The sequence below is a fragment of the Oncorhynchus keta genome, chromosome 19 (genome assembly GCF_023373465.1).
Source record: "Oncorhynchus keta strain PuntledgeMale-10-30-2019 chromosome 19, Oket_V2, whole genome shotgun sequence".
Classification (NCBI taxonomy): Eukaryota; Metazoa; Chordata; class Actinopteri; order Salmoniformes; family Salmonidae; genus Oncorhynchus; species Oncorhynchus keta.
In genome coordinates this window covers 22,842,967-22,857,261 of record NC_068439.1, presented here as the reverse complement: position 1 = coordinate 22,857,261, position 14,295 = coordinate 22,842,967, and the positions used below count along the sequence as shown (strand labels likewise).

The following is a 14,295-nucleotide window of genomic DNA, read 5'->3' as shown; positions in this document are numbered from 1 at the left end:
CAGCCGCTCAAGGTCCTAAATTATATAATAAACACCATCGATAAAAGACAGTACTGTGCAGCCGTCTTCATCGACCTGGCCAAGGCTTTCTACTCTGTCAATCACCGTATTCTTATCGGTAGACTCAACAGCCTTGGTTTCTCAAATGACTGCCTCTCCTGGTTTACTAACTACTTCTCAGATAGTTCAGTGTGTCAAATCCCGGACCTCTGGCAGTCTCTATAGGAGTGCCACAGGGTTCAATTCTCGGGCAGACACTTTTCTCTGTATACATCAATGATGTCGCTCTTGCAGCTGGTGATTCTCTGATCCACCTCTACGTAGACGACACCATTTTGTATATTTCTGGCCCTTCTTTGGACACTGTGTTAACAAACCTCCAGATGAGCTTCAATGCCATACAACTCACCTTCCGTGGCCTCCAACTGTTCTTAAATGCAAATAAAATGAAATGCATGCTGTTCAATCAATCGCTGCCCGCACCCGCATGCCCGACTAGCATCACTACTCTGGACGGTTCTGACTTAGAATATGTGGACAACTACAAATACCTAGGTGTCTGGCTAGACTGTAAACTCTCCTTCCAGACTCACATTAAGCATCTCCAATCCATAGTTAAATCTAGAATCGACTTCCTATTTCGCAACAAAACCTCCTTCACTCATGCTGCCAAACATACCCTTGTAAAACGGACTATCCTACCGATCCTTGACTTCGGCGATGTCATTTACAAAATAGCCTCCAACACTCTAGTCAGCAAATTGGATGCAGTCTATCACAGTGCCATCTGTTTTGTCACCAAAGCCCCGTATACTACCCACCACTGCGACCTGTAAGCTCTCGTTGGCTGGTCCTCGCTTCATATTCGTCGCCAAACCCACTGGCTCCAGGTCATCTATAAGTCTTTGCTAGGTAAAGCTCACCCATAGCACTCGCTCCAGCAGGTATATTTCACTGGTCATTCCCAAAGCCAACACCTCTCTCGCCGCCTTTCCTTCTAGATCTCTGCTGCCAATGACTGGAACGAATTGCAAAAATCCCTGAAGCTGGAGACTTATAACTCCCTCACTAACTTTAAGCGTTAGCTGTCAGAGCAGCTTACCGATTGCTGCAGCTGTCCACAGCCCATCTGTAAATAGCCCATCCAACCAACTACCTACCTCATCACCATATTTGTTTTTGTTTTTCTACTTGCACATCCACATCTGCACATTTATCACTCCAGTGTATATTGATAAATTGGCATTACTTTGCCAATATTGACCTATTTATTGCCTTTCCTCCTTACTTCATTTTCACACACTGTATACAGATGTTTCTATTGTGTTATTGACTGTACGTTTGTTTATCCCATGTGTAACTCTGTGTTGTTGTTTTGTCGCACTGCTTTGCTTTATCTTGGCCAGGTTGCAGTTGTAAATGAGAACTTCTCAACTGGCCTACCTGGTTAAATACATTTTTTAAAATACCTGTTAATTGAAATGCATTCCAGGTGACTATCTCATGAAGCTGGTTGAGAGAATACAAGTGTGCAAAGTGTGCAAGTGTACAAATTTGTCATCAAGGCAACAGATGGCTACTTTGAAGAATCTCAAATATACAATATATTTAGATTTGTTTAACACTTTTTTGGTCACTACATTATTCCTTATCTGTTATTTCATAGTTTTGATGTTTTCACTGTCATTCTATAATGTAGAAAATAGTAAACTGTCTAAAAAACTGTCTGAAAACCACCCATTTACAGAGTTGTGCAATGCAGTATATTAGACATGCACATGAAAATACAATCGATGTACACGACTATAGATGGGTTGGCTGACAACGCCATGAAAATTATGAGTGCGCATTGATGGGGCCAGAATGCTGTTCGTTGTTGTGATTCTGGATGGCCAGATAGCTAACAACAATGACATGAGGCTGCCATGTAGGGAATCGTAGGTGCTCGTTTCAGCTAGTTTTACATTTTTCATTATATCATGTCTTGTTTTGTTGTAGGTGGCTCGTTTCAGCTAGTTTTATCTTGTTCTTGATACCATATCTTGTTTTGTCTTAGACGCTTGTTTCAGCTAGTTTTATCTTGTTCTTAATACCATGTCTTGTTTTGAGGGGTTTTGACTGATGTCATATCTATGCTAATATGACCAAATTTAATAGCTAGCTAGCCAACGCATGTAACTATGTATTTGAGAGACAAAACATGCTCATTGTAGAACTGTATTTATGTAGTTATTTCAATAAACATTTGGAGACTAAATATAGTTTACATGTTGTCAACAATCTAAGCAAACCCTGTCTGTTTTGCCCCATAGTTGCTTATGCCTCGGCGCCATTGAATTTAGTATTTTTCAATGAAGCAACTGGTTTGTACATTTTCAAGCAATCCGCCACGTGTTTGTGATCAGAGGACCATGTTTCAAGACCAGTAAGGGGACAGTGGAGGAAGCGAAGCCGTAGTGACGTCGGTTACATCTGACAAATGGCCCATATTTGCCCATCTGTTTTCAGCATTCGGCCACAACGAGTGTCCCGACCCGGGCATCCCAATAAATGCGAGGCGCTTTGGAGACAACTTCCAGCTGGGTAGCTCCATCTCAGTGATCTGTGAGGACGGCTTCATCAAGACCCAGGGGGCCAAGACCATCACCTGCGAGCTGGACAATGGCAAGGTGATGTGGAGTGGCCCCATCCCCAAATGTGAAGGTAAATATCATGTGTATGTGTGTGTGTGTGTGTGTGTGTGTGTGTGTGTGTGTGTGTGTGTGTGTGTGTGTGTGTGTGTGTGTGTGTGTGTGTGTGTGTGTGTGTGTGTGTGTGTGTGTGTGTGTGTGTGTGTGTGTGTGTGTGTGTGTGTGTGTGTGTGTGTGTGTGTGTGTGTGTGTGTGTGTGCGTGCGTGCTCACATCTGTACATGCGCACGTCCTTACATGCACAATTTTGGGGGTCAATTACCCTGTTCCTAACACAGACAATAGCCTAAGTGAGTGTAAGCGGAGTGGACCTGTGTGTTGAAGGATGCTAGGGAGGCTCAGGGATGGACAGGGAACAAGTGTGCTGTAGGGCAGTCAGTCTCCTTCTATCTGACTTCCTGTCAGTCATTCACCCTGCTCCCCATGGCTCCTAATACTGTGGTGACATCACTCATATGGGCAGGGTAATAAAGAGCCTCATGTCTGCTTAGCTGCCCTTGTAACATGTACAGTATGCTGTAGGCCACTGTTTTCTAGATTAGAAAATAAGTTGTTTTTAAAAAAACAGGAAGTGGTGCCAGGTCAATATAAAAAGGCAACAACACCAATAAACTTAAGAAAATGTATTTTCTCTCTCTCTTTTTCGCTCGCTCTCCCCCCTTGTATTCTTCTCTATAGCCCCCTGCGGTGGCCACTTCTCTGCTCCCAGTGGGGTGATCCTGTCCCCAGGGTGGCCTGGATACTATAAGGACTCCCTCAGCTGTGAGTGGGTCATCGAGACCGAGCCTGGACGCTCCATCAAGATCACCTTTGACAAGTGCGTGTCCATTATATCAATAAAGTTACTCTATTTTATGAGCACTTTCTAACTGTTGAATACGCAGAATGGATTTCTACATCAATCAAGGCACTTATAATGGAATGGTGTTACTAATTTATTGCGTATTTTTAAAGAGTCTCCTTTCAAAGTTATTTTTAGTGCAGGCTTAATCAATGTTTATGCAACTGTACTACTGAATATGTTTTATCACAAGCAAATCAAATTTGTGCATTTCATAATTCCCCCTCTCTCAATGGTCCAGGTTTCAGACAGAGCTGGGCTATGACTTCCTGGAGATCCATGATGGGCCCAACCTGCTCTCTCCTCTGGTTGGCTCGTTCAACGGTACCCAGGTGCCCCAGTTCCTGTTCAGTAGTACTAACCACCTGTATATGCTCTTCACCACCGACAACAGCCGTTCCAACAGTGGATTTAAGATCATCTACGAAAGTAAGTCTAGTAGCCGAGTCGTTCCTGGTCAGGTCTTGTGGTCAGATCTTATAGATGTAAGATCTTAATATAAGCCAGTTTTCTACAGCAGGAAAATAATCCTGCAGCAACAGGAAACTTTAATTATTATGTTGATTATAATTAATGGACACTTTTGTAGTGGTTAATACATATTCTGTAAGGGAAAATCAAGTCTGAAATTTCAAAGTAGAAGCCTAGTTAAACCTCAAATACAATACAGGTTTAAAATGTCCTGTACTGAAGGAAAGTTATCCTGCAACAGGGTGATCAAATTAAGATTCTACACCTACTCCTGAACTGTTACAGCTTTGTATGTGTTCTCTGTATGAGATATTTGATGAAAGTCAATTGCTTTGTTGTTACCTCATAATATATCTAACATTTTCCCCTTAGGCGTGACGGTGGACACCTACTCCTGCCAGGACCCGGGATTCCCGGTCAACGGATTGCGTTATGGTCAAGACTTCACCATTGGTTCAACCGTGTCATTCGGCTGTGACCCTGGATACAGACTGAGCCACGAAGAACCGCTTGTCTGTGAGAAGAACCACTGGTGGAGCCATCCACTGCCCACCTGTGATGGTATGGACCAGTTAAAACCAGTTTAAAACAATTCAAATCAGTTCAAACCAGTTTAAACCACTTCAAATTGGTTCAAAACTAATGTGTGCACATCCAGTGATTTTCAGGTGCAGGGTACTGTACAAAAGCCAAAGTCACGAACTGCGGAAGCATTCAACAGTTTGCATGTATCTATTTGTTTTTCATGGTATGGACTGTTGCTATGGTGACCAAGACTGTGGCAGATTTGCACTTGCCTGGTTACCAGGTGTGTTTGTGTGTGAGTTATTATTGATATAAATGGTTCAACCTTTATTTAATCAGGGGAAACCATTGAGACCAGGGTTTCATTTTCAATGGTGCCCTGAGGACAACAAATTAAACACAAACAAAAAACACAAACTGCAGGTTACAATTTTAAAAAACTACAATTTCAACACCAAAATAAATGTTTACTTTTATTTATTTTTTTATGCAATTCTCATTTAACAAATTCAACATTTGACTCCCCTGATTAATAATTAAACTGCCCTAGTGGCACCAGGGAATCAAGACACAGGGAGTTCTGCAGGTTATTACAAAAATGGTGGGCATTAAAACTGAAGGCGGATTTACCTATTGAGTTATAATCATCTGTCATGATTATTGTCATGCTGAACACAGAAGAAGTGGGCTAAACCAGGCGTTTGCATAGTACATACAGTATCTGATCATTAGGCTACTACTCTAGAGTCTAGACCAGGGCTCTCCATCCCTGTTCCTGGGTTGTAGTTAAAACCTGCAGAATGGTAGCTATCCAGGAACAGGGTTGGAGTTAAAACCTACAGAATGGTAGCTATCCAGGAACAGGGTTGGAGTTAAAACCTACAGAATGGTAGCTATCCAGGAACAGGGTTGGAGTTAAAACCTACAGAATGGTAGCTATCCAGGAACAGGGTTGGAGTTAAAACCTACAGAATAGTAGCTATCCAGGAACAGGGTTGGAGTTAAAACCTACAGAATGGTAGCTATCCAGGAACAGGGTTGGAGTTTAAACCGACAGAATGGTAGCTATCCAGGAACAGGGTTGGAGTTAAAACCTACAGAATGGTAGCTATCCAGGAACAGGGTTGGAGAGCCCTGGTTTAGATCTACAGTATGTGCAATATCTATCACTTTCAACAGGCATCAATTAGTTTAAATATTCTCTCATATGATATGGTGCCAAACTGCCTATTGACAAAACTGCCGTAAGATTGAATTGTGTTATGCATGAGTGACAAGATATTTACATGAGTGGTCCTTAAATATTAAAGCCAATGACAGTTCGTCATTGGTAAAAGAGAAACCACCCCAGCGACTCTGGGGCTGACAAAGTCTTGTAGCTTGTTCGTCTCTCCGTGTTTTGACTTCAGAGGTCTATTTCATTTTCCAGGGAGTAAACAAATCTGAGACAATGCAATTCAATGCCAGGCCATTAGGCTATCAATTTGCTGTGACGGCTCCTCTGCCTGATAGGAACTGATATTCTCACCAGATTAGAATCCGGGGGCATCCTTTATCTGCCCGCCTGCTTGTCATTTTACCTCCCCTGCCTCCTAGTCATCACTAGTTACCCCAGCCCCAAAGACATAAACCCAGCCTATTTCAACAATTTATCTTCTTAAAATGTAATTTTAAACCTAAACCTAACCTTAACCCTAACCTAATATGATGCCGAACCCTTACCTTAAATGAATACCAAAAAGCACATTTTTGTTTTCATGAATATATACGATATAGACAATATTGACTTTGTGGCTGTGCTATCTAGTGGATCTAAGTGGAATAAGGAGGGAGGATGTAGTCCCTGTTGCAGAGCATTCAAAGGAAGGTCCTGATATTACTGTTACCAGCCTCCCTTGGAAAAGGTCTATGCTGAGATATTGATATGCAAGGTTCTATGATATTGACATTGAAGGCAGGTCAAAATTAAACATCTTGTTCAGTTCCTTTCTTGTTCAGAAGGAGAGAGTGAGAGAAAAAGAGTGAAATGATGTATAGAGAGAGATAGAAAGAAAGAGAGCAAAGTGAGGAACACAGTGAGGTCTACGTAGTTGTCCAGATTTCCCTGTTGGATAAGACTCTGAATGAAGTGCTTACTAGTAAAGAAGTTGCTCCATTAATTATTGATACAGCGCTACATCTGTCTAGGACAGACACATGAAAGCACCAGCTACTCTACCTGCTGTCCACACAAAACATGAACATGACATAATACAGAACAATAACAGACTAGAACAGCTCAAGGACAGAACTACATCCATTTAAAAACGGCAGACATAGCCTACATATCAATACATGCACATAAAATATCTAGGTCAAATAGGGGAGAGGCGTTGTGCCGTGAGGTGTTGTTTTATCTGTTTTTTTAAACCAGGTTTGCTGTTAACTTGAGCAATTGGAGATGGAAGGAAGTTCCATGCAATCATGGCTCTATATAATACTGCATTTTCTTGAATTGTTCTGGATTTGGGGACTGAAAAGACCCCTGATGTGGCATGTCTGGTAGGGTAAGTGTGTGTCAGAGCTGACCACAAGTTGACTATGCAAACAACTTGGAATGTTCAACACATTAACGTTTCTTATAAAAAGAAGAATTGATACAGTCAGTCTCTCTTCTACTTTTAGCCAAGAAAGACTGGCATGCAAAGTATTGATATTACTGACTACAGTGAAGAGCACTGTTTCTGTTCTCTGCAAAAACATGGACAATAAAGTAAAGTGTTTCCCCCTCTTTGTCCCCCAGCGTTGTGTGGAGGAGACGTACGAGGGCCCGGCGGCACCATCCTGTCCCCTGGATATCCTGAGATGTATCCCAACTCACTAAACTGTACTTGGACGGTGGAGGTCAGCCACAGCAAAGGTAAGCCTGGGTTATTAACTACTACAATCATATTTATAATGGAATGTGACACTTCATAACTCTTTTTGATATAGCTATTCTGCCTGAAGATATATAACATATAAATCATTTATTTAAGTGAAAACAAGCAAACAATCCGTAAAAATGTTGATACTGTTTAGTTATATGTGAATGAATAAACAGCTGAAGAATGGACTCCTATTCCTTTTATCAGCAAGCTGGTAAAAGTCAGTGTGGAAATGGAATGGACATGAATACAGATTCACTGTAGGTCCTCTTCCCAGCCCAGCCCATCTTGCTGAAATATTATTATAATACAGGACTCTGGGTTGAGAGTAATGAAAGTTCTTTGGAATTTTAATTTCCCATGGCTGCTAAGATGTTCAATATGGATTATCATTATGTTTCTCTATTGAAATGCAGTCCCGTCCCCCCTTCACCCCCAAAATAAGAAAACCCAGAGCCTTAATTTTTATATTAACTGACCTCACCTTTGAATGTAATGAGATGAAGTTCTCTCTCCCTCCACTTGGCTGTTCTCCTCTCAGATTAAACCGTCGTTTCAATTGAACTTGATCATTTCATCAGGGGAGGTTGACATGTAGCTTGAACCATATTATTGGCTGTTCTCCTCTTGACTTGGTTTGTCCCAATAGGAGTCCAATTTACCTTCAACACCTTCCACCTGGAGGATCACCATGACTACCTGCTCATCACAGAGAATGGCAGCTTTGTCCAGCCCCTGGCACGGCTAACGGGTAACGAGCTGCCCTCGCCCACCAACGCAGGGCTCTACGGGAACTTCAAGGCCCAACTGCGCTTCATATCAGACTTTTCTATATCCTACGAGGGATTCAATATTACCTTCTCTGGTGAGTAGGAGGAGTGTGAGGGTGGGTTGCTATTGGTGTGTATGTTTTTGTGTGTCCATTCAAGAGCAGCCTCCTCAACGCTTGGTTGTACGTGTACGTTTGCGTGTTGTTACCATCTACCAGTGAACTGGACTGAGAGCTCCTTTTCCTCTTGCTTCACATGCCTCCAGTGTTCTGTCCAGTGTTCTGTCCAGTGTTCTGTCCAGTTCTCTGTCCGGTGTTCTGTCCAGTTCTCTGTCCAGTTCTCTGTCCGGTGTTCTGTCCAGTTCTCTGTCCGGTGTTCTGTCCAGTGTTCTGTCCAGTGTTCTGTCCAGTGTTCTGTCCAGTTCTCTGTCCAGTTCTCTGTCCGGTGTTCTGTCCAGTGTTCTGTCCAGTGTTCTGTCCAGTGTTCTGTCCAGTTCTCTGTCCGGTGTTCTGTCCAGTGTTCTGTCCAGTGTTCTGTCCAGTTCTCTGTCCGGTGTTCTGACATCCCCTCTTAGGCCTACCTCACCCCAGACCAACACCTTCAATAATTGATGGGGAGAAAAAAAGAATCCTTTCATTTAGCCATCCCTGAAGTTTTTTGAGGGTCATATACATGTAGTTGAAGTTGGAAGTTTTCATACACTTAGGTTGGAGTCACTAAAACTCGTTATTCAACCACTCCACAAATGTCTTGTTAACAAACTATAGTTTTGGCAAATTGGTTAGGACATCTACTTTGTGCATGACACAAGTAATTTTTCAACAATTGATTACAGACAGATTATTTCACTTATAATTCACTGTATCACAATTCCAGTGGGCCAGAAGTTTACATACACTAAGTTGACTGTGCCTTTAAACAGCTTGGACAATTCCAGAAAATTATGTCATGGCTTTAGAAGCCTCTGATAGGCTAATTGGCATCATTTGAGTCATTTGTAGGTGTACCTATGGATGTATTTCAAGGCCTACCTTCAAACTCAGTGCCTCTTTGCTTGACATCATGGGAAAATCAAAAGAAATCAGCCAAGACTTCAGAAAAAAATTGTAAACCTCCACAAGTCTTGTTCATCCTTGGGAGCAATTTCCAAACCACGTTCATCTGTACAAACAATAGTGTGCAAGTATAAACACCATGGGACCATGCAGCCGTAATACCGCTCAGGAAGGAGACGTGTTCTGTCTCCTAGAGATAAACGTACTTTGGTGCGAAAAGTGCAAATCAATCCTAGAACAACAGCAAAGGACCTTGTGAAGATGCTGGAGGAAACAGGTACAAAAGTATCTATATCCACAGTAAAAAGATTCCTATATTGACATAACCTAAAAAGCCGCTCAGCAATGAAGAAGCCACTGGTCCAAAACGACCATAAAAAAAGCCAAACTACGGTTTGCAACTGCACATGGGAACAAAGATCGTACTTTTTGGATAAATGTCCTCTGGTCTGATGAAACAAAAATAGAACTGTTTGGCTATAATGACCATCATTATGTTTAGAGGAAAAGGGGGAGGCTTGCAAGCCGAAGAACACCATCCCAACCATGAAGCACGGGGGTGACAGCATCATGTTATGGGGGTGCTTTGCTGCAGGAGGGACTGGTGCACTTCATAAAATAGATGGCATCATGAGGGAGGAAAATGATGTGGATATATTGAAGCAACACCTCAAGACATCAGTCAGGAAGTTAAAGCTTGGTTGCAAATGGGTCTTCCAAATGGACATTGACCTCAAGCTTCCAAGCTTCCAAAGTTGTGGCAAAATGGCTTAAGGACAACAAAGTCAAGGTATTGGAGTGCCCATCACAAAGCCCTGACCTAAATCCTATAGAACATTTACGGGCAGAACTGAAAATGCCCGTGCGAGCAAGGAGGCCTTCAAACCTGATTCAGTTACACCAGCTCTGTCAGGAGGAATGGGCCAAAATTCACCCACCTTATTGTGGGAAGCTTGTGAAAGGCTTCCTGAAACGTTTGACCCAAGTTAAACAATTTAAAGGCACTGCAACCAAATACTAATTGAGTGTATGTAAACTTCTGACCCACTGGGAATGTGATGAAAGAAATAGAAGCTGAAATGAATAATTCTCTCTACTATTATTCTGACATTTCACATTCTTAAAATAAAGTAGTGATTCTAACTGACCTAAGACAGGGAATTTTTACTAGGATTAAATGTCAGGAATTGTGAAAACTGAGTTTAAATGTACTTGGCTAAGGTGTATGTATGTAAAATTCCGACTTCAACTGTAGATATTGTAGCTTAAATCAGAAATGTCATCCCTTCTGAGATTTAAAGGAGAAAGATGTTGACAAGGTTTGTTGACAGTATTTTAACAAATAGGGATGACCCACTGGGCAGAGACGTCAATTCAACGTCTATTCCACGTTGGGTCAACGTCATTTGGGGAGTGGGGAGAAATATTTTTTTGATCCAAAGCCATAACGTGGATGAATAATCCATTGACAGCTACTGACACATTTTCAGTTCGTCTGACTTAGGCCGTCACTGTAAATAAGAATTTGTTCTTAACTGACTTGCATATTAAATAAAAGTTCAATTAAACATTTGAATTAACCATTTAAATTAAAAAGCATAAAGTCATCAATCAATTAATAGCAGACATTTATATTGTTCCTCGCTTTATCGTTTTCTTTTTTGAGTATGCACTGTTGTCAAAAAAACTCCATCAATGTGAGTGTAAGTGAAGATGACAGGAACACTACTCATGGAAAAGTTTCACTTGACATTATATTATCATGACCTTCTTGATATGACTTGGAGTATGCACTGCTGTCAAACAATCCTCATGAATAAACATGAAATGTGGATGGGATGTGTTGACGTGTTGATATGGATATACATGGCTTGTGACAGGTAGGCTGCATCCTAAATGGCACCCTATTCCCTTAAAGTGGAAATCAACATTAGAAACAATAACAGAGCAATCTCCCCGCTCCTGTTTTGGTAAAAAGCTGAGGGATCGTCATTTACTTTGATTACAAAAACATTGGTGTAAAAGAAGGTCAAAATTGGTTCTTTTTTAGTTTTTAGTTTTTGAAATCCCTTTTCCTCCCCAATTCCGTGATATCCAATTGGTAGTTACAGTCTTGTTCCATCGCTGCAACTCCCGTACGGACTTGGGAGAGGTGAAGGTCGAGAGCCGTGCGTCCTCTGAAAACACAACCCCGCCAAGCAACACTGCTTCTTGACACAATGCATGTTTAACCTGGAAGCCAGCCGCACCAATGTGTTGGTGGAAACACCATTCACCTGGCTACCGTGTCAGCGTGCATGCACCTGGCCCGACACAGGAGTCGCTGGAGCGCGATGGGACAAGGACTTCCCGGCCGGCCAAACCCTCTCCTAACCCGGACGACACTGGGCCAATTGTGCGTTGCCTCATGGGTCTCTCATGGGTCGCAATCCAGGATCTGTAGTAACACAGCTAGTGCCTTAGAACGCTGTGTATTTGGGGTTTTGATGGGGTACAACAGTTGAACTAAGCTCACGAGACATTTTTTAGTTATATTGTTCAAGAATCAAGTCCAAAAATGGATGTAGCAACTGTTGATTTCCTCTATAATAGTGCAAAATATAACCAGATCCTATGGGCCCTGATCAAAGTAATGCTAATACACTCGTTCAAACAGATATCACAAACACACACGCACACACACACGGTATCCCCAAAGCAATATCATTGTATTGGCCATGGTGTGTTGTCAGACTGCAAAGAGACATGGAGTTGCGTGCATCAGTCCCTGTCATGGTGCTCTTCGAATTCGCCACAATGTCATCCTCAATCCCCTGCAAATGGCAAGACCTTGCATAGTATATTTTAGAGAGAAACAGCTAGGCTAGAAACCTACAGTGTGGAGAACAAGTATTTGATACACTGCCGATTGTGCAGGTTTTCCTACTTACAAAGCATGTAGAGGTTTGTAATTGTTATCATAGGTACACTTCAACTGTGAAAGACGGAGACAAAAAAACAGAAAATGACATTGTATGATTTTTAAGTAATTCATTTGTATTTTATTGCATGACATAAGTATTTGATCACCTACCAACCAGTAAGAATTCCGACTCTCACAGACCTGTTAGTTTTTCTTTAAGAAGCCCTCCTGTTCTCCACTCATTACCTGTATTAACTACACCTGTTTGAACTTGTTACCTGTATAAAAGACACCTGTCCACACACTCAATCAAACAGACTCCAACCTCTCCACAATGGCCAAGACCAGAGAGCTGGGTAAGGACATTGTGGATAAAATTGTAGACCTACACAAGGTTGGGATGGGCTACAGGACAATAGGCAAGCAGCTTGGTGAGAAGGCATCAACTGTTGGCGCAATTATTAGAAAATGGAAGAAGTTCAAGATGACGGTCAGTCACGCTCGTTCTGGGGCTCCTGGCAAGATCTCACCTCGTGGGGCATCAATGATCATGAGGAAGGTGAGGGATCAGCCCAGAACTACACGGCAGGACCTGGTCAATGACCTGAAGAGAGCTGGGACCACAGTCTCAAAGAAAACCATTAGTAACACACTACGCCGTCATGGATTAAAATCCTGCAGCGCACGCAAGGTCTCCCTGCTCAAGCCAGCGCATGTCCAGGCCCATCTCAAGTTTGCCAATGACCATCTGGATGATCCAGAGGAGGAATGGGAGAAGGTCATGTGGTCTGTTGAGACAAAAATATAGCTTTTTGGTCTAAACTCCACTCGCCGTGTTTGGAAGAAGAAGAAGGATGAGTACAACCCCAAGAACGCCATCCCAACTGTGAAGCATGGTGGTGGAAACATCATTCTTTGGGGATGCTTTTCTTTAAAGGGGACAGGACGACTGCACCGTATTGAGGGGAGGATGGATGGGGCCATGTATCGCGAGATCTTGTCCAACAACCTCCTTCCCTCAGTAAGAGCATTGAAGATGGGTCGTGGCTGGGTCTTCCAGCATGACAACGACCCGAAACACACAGCCAGGGCAACTAAGGAGTGGCTCCATAAGAAGCATCTCAAGGTCCTGGAGTGGCCACGCTAGTCGCCAGACCGGAACCTAATAGAAAATCTTTGGAGGGAGCTGAAAGTCCGTATTGCCCAGAGACAGCCCCGAAACCTGAAGGATCTGGAGAAGGTCTGTATGGAGGAGTGGGCCAAAATCCTTGCTGCAGAGTGTGCAAACCTGGTCAAGAACTACGGGAAACGTATGATCTCTGTAATTGCAAACAAAGGTTTCTGTACCAAATATTAAGTTCTGATTTTCTGATGTATCAAATATTTATGTCATGCAATAAAATGCAAATTAATTACCTCAAAATCATACAATGTGATTTTCTGGATTTTTGTTTTAGATTCTGTCTCTCACAGTTGAAGTGTACCTATGATAAAAATTACAGACCTCTACATGCTTTGTAAGTAGGAAAACCTGCAAAATCGTCAGTGTATCAAATACTTGTTCTCCCCACTGTATATGTTGAAACAGAAGGTTAACTTACAAATGTGCTCATAATGGCATGGTGTTTTATGTAGGCTACACTTCTAATGATTACTATCTTGTGAATGTAAGTCACTGACTGCATGGAGAAGGATTGCGTGTCCCTGTCGGGCTCAAGGGCTGCCCCCAAACCCCTGTCATGGACCTTGCATAGCCACGGGGCAGGGGGCAGGTGTTTGGGTAAAGCCCCATCTGAGACAAGTACTTTTACGTTCTATTATTATAACAGGCAACAGGTCTAGCCACTAGCCTCTATATGGTAAACACGTGGTAGCCTACATTAATGGTATAGCTGAGACAAATAACCTATAACGGAGACGATGCCCCTGTTTTGGGATAACCTATGCATTCTTCATTCCTCCCATCCTTGAAGACATTACAAATAGATGGATAGTGACAGGAGATAAAACGCTAGCCTACTAACCAAATAATGTCAGATCAGTGATTATTTCTTTATAGCCTGTATAGCATATCATAATTTATCTAATAGGCCTATATTTAGATTAATAATTATTTCAAGAAAGGGAGAATCCATC

General features: G+C 42.2%; 1 protein-coding gene across 3 annotated transcripts in view; it reads left to right on the top strand.

Annotated features, from left to right (window-relative positions):
- LOC118397653 (CUB and sushi domain-containing protein 3-like) overlaps nt 1–14,295 on the top strand; it is a 660,396-nt gene that overhangs the window by 420,103 nt on the left and 225,998 nt on the right. For all 3 annotated transcript variants that reach the window (XM_052470057.1, XM_052470056.1, XM_052470055.1), the window contains 6 exons: nt 2,509–2,703; nt 3,368–3,506; nt 3,772–3,959; nt 4,374–4,562; nt 7,309–7,425; nt 8,082–8,297. In XM_052470057.1, the coding sequence (XP_052326017.1) occupies nt 2,509–2,703; nt 3,368–3,506; nt 3,772–3,959; nt 4,374–4,562; nt 7,309–7,425; nt 8,082–8,297 (1,044 nt within the window). The remainder of the gene's footprint in view (nt 1–2,508; nt 2,704–3,367; nt 3,507–3,771; nt 3,960–4,373; nt 4,563–7,308; nt 7,426–8,081; nt 8,298–14,295) is intronic.